The sequence below is a fragment of the Schistocerca piceifrons genome, chromosome 1 (genome assembly GCF_021461385.2).
Source record: "Schistocerca piceifrons isolate TAMUIC-IGC-003096 chromosome 1, iqSchPice1.1, whole genome shotgun sequence".
Taxonomy (NCBI): Eukaryota; Metazoa; Arthropoda; class Insecta; order Orthoptera; family Acrididae; genus Schistocerca; species Schistocerca piceifrons.
The window spans coordinates 804,454,225-804,473,010 of NC_060138.1; the positions used below are offsets into that span (position 1 = coordinate 804,454,225).

The following is an 18,786-nucleotide window of genomic DNA, read 5'->3' on the forward strand; positions in this document are numbered from 1 at the left end:
TGTACTTCAGAAGCACTAACACAGTACCGCATGCCCCAGAAGATTAACCAGTATTTTGAAAATAATAACCTAATGTGTCCTACACATTACAGCTTTACATTTACTCCATCTACTGCGAATACGCTTTACACCATCACAACAGAATTACATAACTCCTTTGAGAATAAATAAGTAACATGTGCAACACTGCTGGATCGAAGGAAATCTTTTGATACAGTGTCACACAACATCCTATCAAGATAGTGACAATAGAATGGAATTGGGTACAATGCCTCCCTTCTATTGCAGTCATACCTAGGCAATCGGAGACATTTAGTGTATGCAAACAACAAAAATATAGGTTCTGTACCTCTTACAACAGGTGTGCTGCAAGGCTTCATTCTTAGGCCCTTTCTGAGGATCATATGGGCACCAAGTAAATGAATATAATGACTGTCCCCACTTTTATATTTGTAGCTGCATAGTATATACTAAAGAAAAAATGAATAACTTTGATCTTAGCTTATCAATACACTATCATAGCAGATGAAATAGGCATGCAATTGACAAGCCACAGGCACACTAGCAAAGCTCTACTCCTACAGTTATGAATTTCTTGGCTTCATGTATTTTAACAAAGTAACTAAAAATGGTCACTCTGTGTCTCTGAATGAATTCAGAAACACAATAACAAAACTGATAAACAGCAATCCATTTTATGCAGTGAAGAAATTTGAATCCTGCATGATAGCTGACATGGAGTTTTGAATCAGGACAAAACAAAATTATGAATTTAATATTTCACAAAGGTACTAACACATATGAGACTGGTCTCAGTCACCCTGAATGAGGCAGATAGACTGTTGTTTTAACACAATTTTGGAAAATCATAATTTTGATACTGTTAATGTGATAAGTTTGCGTGATGTTTCATTCGAAATGGGGAAACCTGATTTATCTACTCCTAAAGTCTTATTATAAAATTTTAAAATTAGCTGATATACAAAATGTTTTATTGAATCATATTTATTCTGAAGAAACTTGTACACACCACTTTAATACTTAGTTTGCCTGAGTGTGGCGTGTTTCGAAATGCTCAGTCATACAAAGGGGTACATCACAATTTCGGTACCACAAGGACTTTTTTTTTTTGTTGCTAAGTTTGTCCCTTCTGGCATATTGGCATTGGAACGTATTTTTCAGACATATGTTAGCTCTGACTTTTTCTCAGTAAGTGGTACGTTTTTGGCAAAATGTCACCCACTAAGTTTGCTTGTTCCAAGAACTGCTGAAACACTCACATGTTGTTGCCTTGACTATCTCTCATTTCCCAGGTCCAACTTGGATTCCATCCACAATGTGTTAAAGTGTTACATTGATGCATTGTGGTACACTGCATTAGATTTGCAAACAATAATCAACATATGTGACAATGATCATTACTAATGTAGTAGCTTGGGAAAGTCCCTTCCTGGTAACATAATTGTAGCTTAATTAGACAAGTAGGCGTTCAAATATATTGAACTGTTGTAACCATAGATGCACATAAACTGTATATGATAACACAGACTGAATGTAAATGTATCTAAAGGCGAATAAATGTTGTGTTCTATTCAGTTCAATTTAATTCTATTCCATTCTTCATCCCAGCATATAAGGCTGATCAAAGCTTTTGGCCTAGTGGATAAATGAAAACAATAAAACAAATATAGACTTAATGAAAGCATTTTAAAACAGTAGCCCACAATGAATTTTATGATTGTGTTTGTCTATAAACATTATCTGTCAGTGTGCTGTGTTTCTCTACTACCAAGTAGGAAAATCTGTAAATACTGTCAAATTGAACGAAACAAGTAATACTTCAATCCCATGCTTTCTATCAGACTCTTTCAGAAAATCTACATTGAAATCCCCTCAAACAATAGTTTGATTCCCTCTGTCTGACAGACAGCACAACAAAGAATCAAAACTTGCCAGTGGAGACCTTTAAGACAGTTACTACTTTTCTTCCAATTTTTATTCTACTGTACATCAGCTGCACATTGTTCTGCAGTAATGGGCTAGTTCCATTTACAAACACTTCCTCTGATGCTGAGAAATGGTATGGTGAATCATTCAGAAATAATCAAAATAAACAAAATAACCAACAATAATGTGATGGATAATAAGCAGTCTCATTTTAGATTTTTATTTTAACTTTACTATAATCATAAAAATTTTCTCTAGATTCATTATCCTGTCAGTCAGGAAGATAATATCGATACCAGTTGTAGGCAATTCCATAAATTCAATAAATTGCATTATAATAAGTAATATATGAAGTTGTTGACGTTGAAATTGAGGAGATAGCGTAATTTACTGAAATCTTACTTACTTTGCAGTTACGTTGTTTCATATTCGATGACTGGAAAAAGGTATTGTTCAGATTTGTATGTGCCAATAAGCGCTACGGTACTGTTTCTTTATCATTTTGCATTGGCAAGTTGATTGTTTACTGATGAATCGTCTAGCTTCCTACATGACATCCTTCATTAAAATCTTTATGTGATATCCCATTCCCTGCATATATTTAACTCCGTATTACAGCTCTGTATTTATTGAATTGCCTCAAAACTGATGCGCGTATGATCCTTGGGTGTATGTTATCTGGCGATGATGCAAAGAATTTAATATCCGTACACTTTATTGAACATCTTTGAATACAACCTTATGTCAGAGTACTCAAGTGACATCTCGCGGTAAATTATCGCTACAGACATTTCCCCCAAACGATCCTGTCGCCGGTAGTCTGTAAAGTTAAAGTGATGTCAATATTTGCATTGTGACATAAATAAACACACAGACTATACATTCAGAAGATTCATTGTGTATACATTTCGTCCAATATAGCACTATGGATGGTTACGGTTACTTTTTCGACATCAGAATATGATACTGCAAAGCAATGAGCAATGTTTCTGTTTCCTCATATAGCTTCTCAAGTAACTGTTCCATATTGATGCCGTGAATTAGATTTTATGAGTTTAAGCTGCACGTTGAATTAAATTCGACATATGACAGGCAGCACAGAATAGTCGTTGACGCCAGAGCACATAGTCGATTTGTATGTTTTGGCAACGCTGATGCCCAAAACCACCCTATGTCGTCGGCAGTCAGCAATAGGGAGAGAGAGATGGTCGTTATGGCAGGGTTGGATGACCACGAAAAGAAGATAGTAATAGAATTTTGTCATTTATTAGAAAAATCCAAACAACTGTTTAACGGCCTTAGGTAAAGTACGAACATTTTAATAACTTGTACACAGCTAATATATGTTAAGTATAGTTCTACACACCTAATTGTTTCATTCACAGTACACTCAAATTTCTATACATTTGAAAGTTTTGCATACTTGAGAATACTACATGTGGAATTTAAGTCATCAGACGACAAATCAATCCCAAGTATTGTCTCACACCCCTAGAGCCTGCAACTGCTCCATTTGCAACTGCACTGTGCCTTCTTTGTCATGTGCACATGTCAGAAGCTTTGTTAAGTAAACAGTATGTTGCAGATTAATTATTTCTGAAAGTATACAGCCCATGAAAATTTAGCATTATTTTGTGGGACAGGTTAAATGATCTGTGTGGTTAATGTCCACATTTTTATTGCTTTAAATTAATTTGAAAACTATTAAATTGACAAATGTTTCCATTGTGCATGGTGGTACTTAGTTTGATATGCATTTTGCTAACACTTTCCTCTGGTACATATTGTGGTATTATAATTAGAAACAGATGATCATCTCAGTTTTTGTGTTTTTCAGAGATTTGCCCCAGTATGGTCATAAACAATGGCAGGCATACTTTGGAAGAACATTTGACATTTATACAAAGCTGTGGAAATTCCAACAACAGCATAGGTATAAAATGTGAAGTTCTTGACTTTTCATGTTTTTCTTTATGCGTAAATCCTAATATTGTATGGTCTTTTTCGCAGGCAAATTCTAGATACAAAATATGGTTTAAAAAGATGGCAAATAGGGGAAATTGCTTCCAAAATAGGACAATTATATTATCATTATTAGTAAGTGATTGTTCTGCTCTTTTTGTATAAACAATGTCCAGAGCTGAATTTGTTGCTTTTTTTCTAAAGCGTATTTCTTTGTCAACAGTTTACGTACAAGTGAAACAAATTACTTGAATGAAGCATATTCATTTTATGCAGCAATACGAGGTAGAGCTTATTACTCAAGAGCTTCTAAGGAAGATAGGTAGTTACCAAGTATTTTTGCATGCTCATGAATGATCTGGAGTAAAACAATTATTTATTTTTTATTATTGTAAGTGATGTGCTATGTTGCAGGTCTGATTTGATGGTAAAGAAGCTAAGGTATTATGCACGATTTATTGTGGTTTGTCTCTTGCTCAAAAAGATGAAATTAGTGAGAGATTTGGTAATGGTGAGTGTTTTAGACTCCTTAGAATTCAGATTGTAGTTGTATACAGAACTCATTGAAATGTAGTAGTCAGTAATTTGAATTTAATAGTGCTTACTAGTATAACCTAATCGCTGTTGTTACACCATTCACATTAAAGAAAACTTAGTTATATGATATAAATGAAGGGTATTGAATTTTAAGTAGCTGTACATGAGCATCTCAAAGGTTCCATGTTCATTTCCATTATTCAGCTGATAAATTTCACTAGTGTGTTTGTTTCATTTGCCTGTAGTGTATACTAACAAGCATATGTGTCAGTAAGTTTCTAGGGTTCAAATGCAGATACTTTGAACTCTATCCCCTGTAGTTTTAGATTTACTATTGGCAGCTAATGTAGCTTTCTCTCATAGACCTGCTCTTTGTAGGCTATGTGGCCTACTTAATGGTAACTTGTTTTGGTTGTCATGGTAGAGGATTTGTTACCAATGCAATACTGTAACTTTAGGCCAACTGTATACGTATCATTGAGGAAATAAAAGGCTTCACAAACAAACAACTCTTGACATCACTAACAATCAAAACATTTAGCAGAATAAAATTAATATGTTCAGAATTATTAAGAATATCAGGCCAAAGACGGGAAAGTAATGGTTTTCATCAGTACTATAAATGTAACTATGGTAAGCACAATTTATATTTAAAGTAAAATGAAGATTTCCATAGACATTCATACCCCTTACCAGTTCACAACTAGACTATCACCTTTCAACCTAGATTAGACTTTGAGGTACACTACATTCTGTCACTGCTAACTCATAAAAATCCATATACTTTATAGGTTTAGTTTACAATGCAGTTCAAAACACTGGATAAGGGCCTAATAAACTTACTGAGCAAGGTGGCACGCTTTACTCGTATTCGGGAGGACAACGGTTCAAACCCATTTCTGACCATCCTGATTTAGGTCTTCTGTGATTTCCCTAAATCGCTTCAGGCAAATGCTGGGATGGTTCCTTTGACAGGTCATAGCCGATTTCCTTCCCCATAATTCCCCAATCAGAGCCTCTTCTCCATTTCTAATGATCTCATTGCCAATGGAATGTTAAACATTAATCTCCTCCACCTCCTCTAATAAACCTCACAATCTAAGCTACCAGTAACAGTAAGCAATGACTTACCATAAACAAAACATACAACCAACATCTACAGCTGAAACACACATGCAAATACAGTAGTATTTACGTCAATTTTAAGTTGGTTACTTTAGTTCACAGACAGTAATTAAGAAAGGCTATCTGCTGATTATGGAAAGTCTTCTTGTTGTCTTATAGTGTGAATCACTCTCTACAGTAGTGCTAAGTTACATTAAAAGTTGTGACAAATAACGTAAAGGAGCATTCCATATAAACTATTAGACATTTTAGTGGTTCCTAAGGTGATCATTTCAGAATTCAGTCATATTTGGTACATGGATAACTATATATCCTAAAAGTAAAACTGCCAAATAGCACTGTCCTAACTCTAATCTTTTTGAGAAATTCAGATTTGAAGGTTCAAGGGTGTGTACCCAGTCATGAATCTGGCACCAATTTCCTTACTTTCAGAGAACTACTACATAGTAATGAGTTGACATACAGACCTCAGTTTTTTTTGCATCAAGTGCATAGGCCACTAAGGGTGATATAATGTATAAAAAGTAGGATACATCATTCAGATTGTCTATGAAACATGCACTTTTTTCAGGGTGCGCTTCAAATTATTATTACCCTTTTTTTTTTAATAAAACTGTAAGCATGTACAAGGAAACAGTCCAGACCTCAGCTTATGCACTGTAACTCTTTAGTCATAGTATTTAATAATAGTAGTAATGAAAAGCATGTGGCATTGAAATTAATAGTTCGTACCTTCACTAAAAGATGACTCCATCTGAAAAAAATCAAATTTGACAGCCTTTGAAGTCCTAGGAGAGGGGAGGGGGCTAGGGTTACATAGACAAATCAGTCTCAACTTGCTTTTTTGCTGAAATGTTTACATATCTGATAGCAATCTTAGACCCAAAGAAGAATATCCTAGCTTGCTTTATCCATTGGAAAAGAGTAAAATGGAAATGCCACTTGCACATACCATCCAACTCAGTACTACAGGGAACTGGTAATTAAAAATCGTGTGTATTCCTTGAAAAATTGTTCCTAAAATATATGTGGTTGTCCTGTAGGTCAGGATTATAAACATATGAGACCTGAAAACAGCTATTAACCCATTTTTAATGTATATGTTGTATTTCACTGTTAAATATCTTTTCAGTGTAAAGGATTGCAAAAGGCAGCTTGGATGCACAAATGTGAAGGTATATCCTTATTCTGTTAGTAGTGTAAATTAAAAAGATAACAAGATGCAAGCAGTAGTGAGAGACTGCAAGTTTTTTACAGACCTGCCAGAATACAGAAAGATATCAAAATTCTACAAAGAATACTTTCATAAACAAATTCAAATATAAAGAAGGAAACTGTTTTAAAAACTCTTTCACCTTGCATGTAACATTGTTTTAGTTGATATCTTGATACAAAAACAAAATAAGTTCACTTAGAGGTAAGAGATCATATCTTTTCGTAGTATTTATTGTTGAGTTTATACAACTGTGTACCATGGCTTTGTAATGATGGGACTTCCGTATTACTTAATATAAATTGGAGAAGGGAACCCAAATTGCATCTTTCCTATTAGTCCATTAAAGGAATTGTGATTCCGCAGGAGACATGCAGTTAATCACAATGTCTTTTAAGTTCGTGTAATATCTGGGAAGTCTGTCCTTTGTACTAATTTTTGTCATATCTGAAAGTCACGTACTGCCCCACCTGCAGTTGTACCAACGAAGCATTTTCACAAGATGCAAGGTGTTCCTTGCACTGCTGTAACTTTGCTGTACCTGTGTTCCAAAAAATCTTTGTAAGATTTGATCTCCTGAGAAGAAGCAAAGGATGTGATAATGTTTTGTATTCTTCAGGTGTCAAAATGTAATTGGATGGTGATGTAGCTTACAGCTGGCTCTTCTGGCAAAGCATTTTACATTTCCACCAGTACCGTCTCAGGGGCTCTTCCCATAGCATGAAGCAAAAAAGTGATGTTCTGCAGCAATCCCAAAATCTTCTTGATGATAAGTTAGGTTTGTGAAGTTCTTAATTTTGTACACTTATGCAGCACCATCACTGAACTATATAATTTTTTTAATCCACCCATCTGCTAGCTGCAGTTTGATATTGTTGACAGAATGTCTCAGGAAAATATGCACAGCTGTGGCATTGTGCTGCATGTGATCAGATATGCAGCATATGCTCAGTGATTTTACAAAACTGTTGTATTTGTAGTGTACTACGAATGAATGCAAGGTTGACTGAGAATTATCCCATTGATGGCCCTGTACCTCATGTTGTATCAAGAAACTGCAAAACTAGGATTTCAGAATGGTCCAAATTTTCCTTGCCATATTGTAGGTATGGAGATGGAGATTATACTTTTGATATGTAATGGTATACTGCTGCAGGTCATCAGCCATCTCGGCTGGATTTTCACAGAATTCACTCACAGACAGCTGGAGTGTGATTATGGTGGTTCTGTGGTATGCATCGACTTACAGAAGCTGTTGATATCATCACCATGTTTCATATCTACCTCCAATTTCTGCTCAATGGATTCTTGTGCAATGTCCTTGCCAGAGCATTGGATGCATACCTACATCTTACAGTTTCTGTTGTTGGTATCACATGCAGGATCATTATTTTACAAACCAACACTACATGTCTCCATTTTGTAATTAACACAAATAAAGCTAAGAAATATGACTGACTGAGCATTGTCTGCAACAAACAAGAATATTGAAAGTATTGTTGACAGATATGAAAACCATTTCAAAAGAAGTTTCAGCACCACCTGTTTGTCAGTTATGAAACTGTTGAATAAAAAGCTGATAAAGTGTAATTTGTAAACATCTTCAAACATAGAGGAGGCAGTTTATCCTTTTCATATTATTCAATCCTGGTCTTTCCATTGCCTGAAACTGTGGGTGTGAAACTCTTCTTTATTTTAGGCTTTGAACTTAAAATTTCACAAAAACAAATAAATAAAAAGAAAATTTAGTCACCTGCCATACCCTTTCTGACTTGAGATGGAACCGGACTTCTTTCCTTCTTTATATTTGGACTTGTTTACAAAACTGTTCTTTGCATGAATTATACATTTAGAAAAGTAATTGATAACTGTGTTTAGGTGTTTACAGTTCTGAGCTATAGGTCATCCAGGCATATATTTTAGGAACAATTTTCAGGGAATACAGATGGTTTATAGCTACAAATTGCTTGCAGTGCTGAATGCAGGTGGTATGTGTAAGTGAAATATTCATTTTATTATTTATTTATAATGGATGAAGTGATTTAAGATATTCTTTGGATGTAAGATTGCTATCAGACATTTAAACATTTCCACAAAAAATCAAGGAGATTCAATTGTCTACCTTACTTTTCGCAGTCAGTATTGGTCAGCATCCTTAACAGCTTTATTGGCCAGGAATGAAGGGAATTGTTACTAATTTTCCTCAAATTTTACTCAGTTATGATTTCAGCACCTTCTTTCTGGTCTCTCTGTGTAATCTTTGTCCTACTCATTATCCTTGCCCTGTAGTATCAATAACTATTTTCATTCGTATTTCTCTCATACAAGTATTTTTGACGTGCATCAATAATACATCCTAATTTAACCCACTGGATTCTTTTATCATAATTTATGTGGGTCATTTAGTGAGTCATACATTATTTCATTGATGTTGCCCTAACTCCTCTCAAAAATGTGACTGGACCAAATTGTGTCATTTATCCATGTCCTTTGTGTCATGAGAAATCAACATAACTGTTTCATGTTTCGTAGTTCTGGACACTCCTTGATTGCTCTAATTCTTTCAGCGTCAGGTTTACTGTCGTTCACTTGTACAAGACGTCCTAGATACTTCAACTCTTCTCTATCAAAATGTGACTTAAGTATTCTGATAGTGATAACCGTTTCTCTAAACTTGTTTAGGGTTTTAATCAAAAGCTTACAGTATTCTTTCCAACTGGCTGAAATCAAAAGGATATTATCAACTCGTACTAGGAGTCCCTGAAGCAATTCTCCCTAATGCTTGATCTAGTGCTCTTATAAAAACGGATACTGAAATATTCTTTCCGAATGGGAGCACTTGAAATTGATACACTCTTCAATTGTTTAAAAATGTGGTGTATTGTTTAGATTCCTCACTTAATTTTTTTTGCCTGTAACCAGATGTTGAATCGATCAAGATAAAATACTCATCTTTGCAAATTTATCTATTGAAGTCCTTGCATTTAGAACAAGATGGACACTGCCAGTAGTTTTTCTTTACTACTGACAGAGGATTGTTATAGGCACTAATACTAAGCTTTGTTGTGTGTTGGTGTTGCAAACACAACTGGGCCATACAGCTCTTGTTTCTACATATCTGTCAATAAATTTGATTGGAACACTTTTATGCAAATATCTTGTCTGGATTGATCCTGAACTTCTTCATTATTTTGTTCCACTGATATGTTAGCACTAGTTAGTATCTGTATTTTATTTGAATGAAAGATTTCTATATCTTAAAGTTCTATTGGAAAAAATCAAGTATTACATGATGTTTCAGTAACCAATCTAAATGTAGCAATACTTGCATATTTGTGTTAGGCACTACTAATAAAGTTTGGGTGAAAGAAAGAGGTCCAGTTTGCATTGGGATTCTTGTTTCTAGTTTAATTACCTTACCTTTATATCCGGATATTCTGACTACATACACTACAGTTAGGGAACAATGACCTCAGCAGTTTGGTCTGATAGAACTTAACTAATATTGGTAATATTTCCTTCATTTTGCATGCTGTAAACAACTCTTCAGATATTAAAGAAATTTTGCTACCAGAATCTACATATATCTCTAGATTATTGCCACACAAAACTCCATATACTCTAGGCTTAAACATTTTCTCATCATTATGGAGTTCCTCCTATGATACCCATTTCATGGCGATATTCGTTAGCTGAAACTATGTATTTTTCTACACATGACCTGCATAGTGTTCAGTCACATCTTGGCCCTGGACCCAGGATTCTCTCCATTTTTCTGGATAATCACTGGATTGTTACTTTGCATCATATCTTCGTTAGTATTTATAACCTCCACACATGATGCAAGTCAGGTTACTTTGAGGTACAAACATTTGAGATTTAATTTTGTTATTTTCATTTGATTTTAATTTGCTTGTATTGTTACCATGTAACCTACAGTAATTATATTCCTATTTTTATTAAATGTACCTGAACTTTGAAAAGGTGTCCCATTTCTGTTATTACTGTTTCTCTCCTAGTCTTACTGTGTTTTGTTCTCTATGTTTATTGTGTCTAGTCCTTCAACAAAGGATACTAGGTCTCCTACGTTTGACCATCCTCTACACCACATTTCTTTTTCTTTTCTGATATATTGTGGTAGCCTGTGTATCAACACTCACTCAGTTAGTGAGTTTCGTCCAATACATCACGTAAATACTTTGCTTTAGTTAAATGCCATTCAGTATACTTCTTGTAAGTGTCCCACGAACTATTTTAATACTTCGTATCTAAAAGCTGTAATGTTAGCTTGTCTTGGGCACTGTAGATCAGTATTTCCTCTTAAACTTCTTTAACTCCTCCCATGGTTTAAATCTTCAGAATGAGCATTACCCCATTCTGTGACATCTCCAGATGAATATCCTAATGCAAAATCTGTCTTCTTGTGATCACTCCACTTACTGGGTAATGATCTGTTAAATACTTTTAAGAAATAGATTGGGTGAACTTCCACCTCCAGCTTATAGTTGGAAAACTGTTTTGCCCTATTTAAGCTATTGCTCAATTCCAAATCTTCTACCATCGCCACAGGTAAACTTACACAATTTCCAATTTACTCGGTTTGTAAGCTATTGTGAGTGTCTGTAATTGCACTCCAAAGTTTTTGTAATTCTTCTTGGCAATCTGTAGTATTACCCTCAAAGGTGGTGGAGCTATTCTATAAACTGATAGTATCTTCTACAAAATTATGAAGTTTGGTTTCTAAAGATTTAAATATATCTTCATTATTTAAGAGCTTGTTATGCTCTAAAGAGTCTACCCATATATTCATAATGGAAATTTCAAGTTGTACTTCGTCAAACTCATCTCTACCATTACGAAAATATTGGTTGAAGCGAGGCCCAAGAGCGGCCTAAAGACCAGCTTATAAGTGAACATTATTTTTAGTCTTTTTAAAAAAAAAAAATCTCACGGGATAGATAAGGATGGTTCTCGGGTAGGACAATCTTTATTGTCTGTAATACAACATACAATCACCATTGATCTTTGTTTTACAATTTCCATTACCAATCTTGCACCATAAAAAAATATACTCATCGGCATTCAATTTCTTCTTCCTTCGGCTACTCAAAGTAAATGGCATACTAGGAACAACTGTACCATAAGGCTGCTTAGCCAAAAGTCCTGTTGTCTCTGCTATACTCCATGTCTTCCATGTTAAAATATTTCCATCTGGAAAGGCTTCAAGGCCACCATAGTCTGCATGGTTGCCCCATACGACAGCAAGAGTAAGCCATGTACTACCTCCGAAAACTGCTTGTACATCACATGTGAAGTTCAAATGGAGTCCACGAAACACATTTGGACCTCCAATTAACTGTTGTTTATTAAACTGTCCAGCCAAATCAATGTCAATAGCTTTCAAACTGCAATACACAGGAAACCTGCGCCACCAGCGACGACGCCATGCACGTCGCTGAGGCATTGCTGTTAACGTGTTAACGTGCCACAGCAATGCCTTGGCGACGTGCATGGCGTCGTCACTGGCGGCACAGCTTTCCTGTGTATCGCAGTTTGAAAGCTATTGACATTGATTTGGCTGGACAGTTTAATAAACAACAGTTAATTGGAGGTCCAAATGTGTTTCGTGGACTCCATTTGAACTTCACATATGATGTACAAGCAGTTTTCAGAGGTAGTACATGGCTTACTCTTGCTGTCGTATGGGGCAACCATGCAGACTATGGTAGCCTTGAAGCCTTTCCAGATGGAAATATTTTAACATGGAAGACATGGAGTATAGCAGAGACAACAGGACTACTTGATGTACTGTATCGGGTATGTTTTCTGTGAAACTGATAACATTTGTGTCAATATCTGTTAACTTTGTTGCCTGCTCTGTTATTAGAACTGTGAAGTCCTCTTTTATTGCTTTAGTTACCTTACTAGTAATAGTTTTTTACATGATATCTTGTTTTGCATGAAACTTAACATGCAATTTCTTCTGTTGTAGTATTTTTCCTCTGAGCTCTGTAAGGTCAAAGATAGTAAGGTTGAAGATAACATTTCGAAATTTGTGCTTGAAGTGTCAAATTTAGGGTTTAAAGTGGCAAACAGTTTTTTATTATTGTCATTATATTCTTTCAATATATCATTTAAATCTGTTGTTATGTGAGTACTAGTTTCTTCTAATTTTTGATTAATGCTTTCCATTAACTGTTTATTATTATCGGCTAATTGTTGCTTTAGTGACTTAAATATTTCATTCATTTCTGTTGAACACAGACAGTATGACAAAATTCACTGCATTTAGTATCTCATCAAATGGTGGCTGCTTCTGCCAGCTGATGGTGGTGTGCCGTTGGTGCTCATAGGCTGCAACTAGGTGGCTATGTGCCGCCAGCAGTCAAAGATTGCCCCAGGTTGTTGTATTGAGATGCATCTGTAGCATGCCGCAGCACCCACGATTTCTGTGTCTCTCCATCAAAATTCTTCTTAGTCATTGATCTTTTTCGTGTCGGATGACACTGTTGTGTTGCTGATATTGGCAAGCAATTTTCAATTTAAATTCGCATTTAACTGCTTAGTTCTGCATCACTTGTTGTTTGTTGCCCATAGCAACTCTATCTTCTTGGTATACATGCTCTTTGTTTATTTGGCAAATTCTGTCGTTAATGCTCTTCTTTTGCAATTTTTCCTCAAGGACATGGTTGTCATATATGACAAAAAAATAAATAATATATCCATTTTTGTTTTGGTTGTGTTAGTTGGTTAAGTTTGCTTTTGTATCACTTGGTACTAGTTCACTTGCATCATACACAATGCATCACAATATTCTGTTAAAGGATTACTTCTATTTTGATGAATCTGACTTGTATGTAATTCTGGTTGCCACGCAGAACTTTGTGGACCAACTGTGCTGTGCCACACCTGTGTGGACTTCTCCAAAGTGTCTTCTCCGCTGCAAGAAATTGCTAAAGCTTTCCGACTAATGACTTATACCAAATTATCAAATGATGACTGAACACACATCTTCAATTTCAACCGCCCATTTCCAAATGTTTATTGCATAAAGGCATTTCCAGTTCACTCCGTTAACATGACGTAAATTAGCTTCTTCTTTATGAGAACTCAAAGAAGAGCACCGCTGATCTAACAGTAATGCAGAAGGTTTCCTATGTTAAAATCAAAAAACATAATTTGTTTTTCTCCTAAGAGATTCCATAATCCCGTTTATTCTGAGTGCATCTTATGGGTCCATAGACAGCATTCTGCTGTCTTCTACGCACTATGCCTACTTCTTTCCTCGTTTGCCCAGCCTGTAGGAGCAGATATGGTGCACACAGTAGGTGTGTTGATATTTGACCTTGCTACTTTACTTAAACTTTGTGAACATCTTTAGCTGATACGGCAATTCTTCGTACAGCAGAACATTGATCCAAAATGTCCTGTTACACTACAAATTTTCCAAAAATATATTTCAGTTGCTCATCACATCTAGTACATACTTGCTTTGTTGTTCCATCTGATCCATTTTCCCAACCAAGTAAATTTATATAGAAAAAGGCCAGTGACTAGTAATCTGATCTCTGCCATATGCTGTTTTGTCATTCAAATTTGCATGTCTGAAAGCACATCTGTATTTGTAACATGCAAAGGATATATGACATATTTACGTTCTCGTTTTCACATTTCATTCCGTCATTGTAACTGTTATGAATTTTAATAGGTGTCTTTGAGGAGAAGGGGTCGCATGAAATTCGGGAATTTATGTTGTTTGATTCATACCGAAACTTTTTACAGGAACATGGATGATCTAATTTCACAACAGAAGGTATTTGCCATATTTTGTTCATTTTATCTGGCATATGTTTTATGTTGTTTTCTAATTTCATGACTTAGCCTATCACATCATATTGAGTGGATGTTCTGTTCTGTTCATAGTTATAAGATGCGCTGAGAAAAAGATTTTAACTGCAACAGACCATTGATTACTGAATTACATGTGTAGCACTTTCACACCTTATTCAATAAAGTAATGTATGTTTTTTTTCTTTTTGCAGGAATTAGACAAACAAATTATAGATTATACAAGCACCTACGAACCTGATGATCAGTTAGAGTGGTCTCTTGTCTTAGAAGAAATAAAGTCATTTATTAAAGCTGATGGTGTTGTCAGTGTTTTGCATGCAGATTCAAATACCATTGTGCTTTCCCACAGGTATGAAAAGTAAAAGGATATCTATTGATATATTACAAACCTTAAGTAATTAGTTATTTGTGTAGATAGGCCTAGTTATAAAGGAGGATAAATTAGTTGTGCCTTTTAGAACATTATGTATTATTAAAATAAACATTAATTACTGATTTGGTCCACACACATTTAATGTAATGTAAAATCTCTTTCTAAGATCTTTTCCAAATAATTTATTCTGGTTTTATTATTAGCATATAGCCCCAATATGTAGGATTACTAGTCTGCTGCTTTCTTAAAAATTCAAACATTTTTGTTCGGGCATTCGCCATACCCACACCCTGCTTTCGGATCGCCACATTGTGTACCGTGATTTGTCACTCCACACAATGCTTTCCTTGTATTCAATCATCCAATGTTTACGCTCCTTACACCAAGCAAGGCATCGTGTGGCATTTAGTGGCATGATGTGTGGCTTATGAGCAACCACTCGACCATTAAATCCAAGTTTTCTCACCTCCCACCTAACTGTCATAGTACTTGCAGAGAATTCTGATATAGTTTGGAATTCCTGTGTAATGGTCTGGATAGATATCTGCCTATTACACATTATGGCCCTCTTCAACTGTCGGTGGTCTCTGTAATCAACAGGTGAGATCAACCTGTATGCTTTCGTGCTGTACGTGTCCCTTCATGTTTCCACTCCACTATCACATTGGAAACAGTGGACCTAGGGATGTTTAGCAGTGTAGAAATCTCGTGTACAGACATATGACACAAGTGACACACAATCATCTAACCGTGTTCGGAGTCTGTGAATTCTGCGGAGCACTCCATTCTGCTCTCTCACAATGTCTAACGTCTACTAAGGTAGCTGATATGGAGTACCTGGCAGTAGGTAGCAGCGCAATGCACCTAATATGAAAAATGTATGTTTTTGTGGGTGTCTGGATACTTGATCACGTAGTGTATGTGTTGTACAATAATGTAATATTGCAGCCACATGAAGTGGTACTTGTGAATACCATCTGCAAACTGTGTTCTGAATAGAGTTGGTAGTAAAGAAGTAATAAATTAAAACGCTGTATTTGATGCTGAAGTTTTACTGCGTGAACAGTGAAAATGAAAATGTGGTAAGGGATAAACTTTTTTTCCCATCAGTTTTCTTGGGGGGGGGGGGGGGGGGGGGAGTTTCAGCTCGAAAAAGTTTCTGGAAAATTTGCAGTTATGTGCAAAGTTTGTTTCAAGTTTATAAGTGCTCTCATTCACAAATACTGGCTGCTAAGTCCAGATATTTGTATGCCATCAGTTAGGCTGCCTCAGGACAAAGACTCAGTTTCTGACTGTAATTCTTGTCTTACTTGATTAACCTTTTAACATAATCTACTCATAATGTGGTATCCACATTATGAGTAGATTATGACAGCATTTTAAATTCTGTCAGTAATTATGTAAAATATTGGAAATCAAATTTTTGTTGCCCAAGGAAGCAGTTAGACAGACAACCTGCAACTAGTATTGTGTTCTGAGACAGTTGCTTAGTAATATAGGTTTCTTCCTAAACTATTATTGTAGTTCTTTGTTATCACTTAACGACACTGAAGTGCCAAAGAAGCTGGTGTAGGCAGAATACGTGCTTTGGTCAGCAACACATATATAAGACAACAAGTGTCTGGTGCAGTTGTTAGATTGGTAACTGCTGCTGCAATGGCAGGTTATAAAGACTTACGTGAGTTCAAACATGGTATTGGAGATGGTGCATGAACGATAGGACACAACATCTCTGAGATAGTGATGAAGTGGGGATTTCCCCATACGATCATTTCACAAGTGTATCTTGAATATCAGGAATCCAGTAAAACATCAAATCCACAACGTCACTGTGGCTGAAAAAAGATCCCGCAAGAACAGGAGCAATGATGACTGAAGAGAATCATTCAGCATGACACCCTTCCGCAAATTGCTGCAGATTTCAATAGTGGGCCATTAACAAGTGTCCGCATGCAAACCGTTCAACCAAACATCATCAATATGGGCTTTTGGAACTGAAGGCCCATTCATGTGCCCTTGATCGCTGCATGACATGAAACTTTACACTTTGCCTGGGCCTCTCTACACCGACAATGGACTCTTGATGACTGGAAACTTGTTGCCTGATCGGACAAGTCTCGTTTAAAATTGTATCGAGCAGGTGGACTTGTATGGGTATGGAGACAATCTCATTACTCCATCGACCCTGCATGTCAGCAGGGGACTGTTTAAGCCGGTGGAGGCTCTGTAATGATGTGGAACATGTGCAGTTGGAATGATATGGGACCCCTGATATGGCTAGATATGGCTCTGGCAGGTGACACATACATAAGCATTCTGTCTGATCACCTGCATCCATTCATGTCCATTCCGACAGACTTGGGCAATTCCAGCAGGACAGTGCGACAACCCTCATGACCAGAATTACTACAGAGTGGCTCCAGGAACACTTCCGCTGGCTAGCAGACTCCCCAGAAATGAATGTTATTGAGCATATCTGGGATGCCTTGCAGTTTGCTGTTCAGGAGAGACCACCACCTTCTTGTACTCTTACAGATTAATGGACAGTTCTGCAGGAATCTTGGTGTCAGTTCCCTCCAGCACTATTTCAGGCATTAGTCGAGTCCATGCCATGTTGTGTTCCGGCTCTTCTGCATGCTCTTAGGGGACTGCACAATATCAGGGAGGTGTACCAGTTTCTTTTGCTCTTCAGTGCATAATGTTCAAAGATCTGAGTTATTTCCTCTTGTATATGAAATTATATGCCTAGGTTTCATACTATTTTCTACAAAAGTGTCTGTAACTGACTGGATGTTTGAGAACCTACCACCAATTTCTGGCATAATTCATATGTTTATGTCTTAATGTAAAATGAATGTAGACTTTCTATAGAACTTGAATTTTGTCGCCGCATGGACAATACATATATGTTAGGAGTATTTTCTCACTGGTGTCCCACCAACTGAAGTGATTGGGTGAGTAAGGTGCTGGACTTTTTGTTGAGAAGTGCAGGTTTCATGTCTGTGTAGCCAAGCTGAGTGGTGCAGTTATTAAGACATGCTCTTGAGGTCACTGTAGATGAATGTTGTGATGGTTCCTGCATGAAGTCAATGGTCAGTTCATCTCTGCATCCTTTTTCTGACCAAGCTACTGCTGTCTTTGATCTTAATGTCACTGGGACACAAGAACTGTATCCTCCCTGCCTTTTACAGATGTCTTGTAGATACTGTTCAGCATTTATCACCACCTAAGGATCACATGACTGTAAACTACATTTCTCATTTAACTAGTATATATGAACCTTCAAGTTTTGATGATGTGTTCAGTTGTCTCATGTTATGTTGACAGCATAGTGTGCAAGACAGCTTTGCAAGAGTATGTGTGAGCTAGTTTTACAGCTAGAAAACATAGTTCCTTGGTATTGCATTGAATTGTGAACTCTTTGACAGAAAGTTTGTCTTGACATCTGTTATAAATTTGGCGTCAGTGTTTTCCTCTCATATAAAGTCACTGTCTGATGCCATCATTTATAATATTTGGCTAGTTTGCATGGATACTGAAGATAAGCACCAAACTAAAGTTACCATACGGAACACTTTTATGTGGAGATGATTATGATTTTTGTTTTGTTACTGTCTGCAAAGCTGTATATTGAGCCAGCTTGCATAGTAGTTAAGGCATTGAAACTCAAACTCTGGAGGTTTGGTTCAGTTCCCCCATTTGGTTGTCAACATATAAGTTTCCTGTGATTTCCTAATTCGCTTAAGTCCAATGTCTAGATGATTTTTCTATAGAGAAA

General features: G+C 36.2%; 1 protein-coding gene across 2 annotated transcripts in view; it reads left to right on the forward strand.

The window, feature by feature from the left end:
* Positions 1-2,717: 2,717 nt before the first annotated feature.
* LOC124713874 (protein SCAI) overlaps positions 2,718-18,786 on the forward strand; it is an 85,044-nt gene continuing 68,975 nt past the window's right edge. The window contains exons 1-6 of one of the 2 annotated variants that reach the window (XM_047242979.1): positions 2,718-3,249; positions 3,785-3,880; positions 3,958-4,044; positions 4,133-4,231; positions 4,306-4,420; positions 14,827-14,984. In XM_047242979.1, coding sequence (XP_047098935.1) covers positions 3,119-3,249; positions 3,785-3,880; positions 3,958-4,044; positions 4,133-4,231; positions 4,306-4,420; positions 14,827-14,984 — 686 coding nt within the window. In that variant the 5' untranslated portion in view covers positions 2,718-3,118. The remainder of the gene's footprint in view (positions 3,250-3,784; positions 3,881-3,957; positions 4,045-4,132; positions 4,232-4,305; positions 4,421-14,826; positions 14,985-18,786) is intronic. The other variant, XM_047242980.1, reaches the window with a different exon arrangement.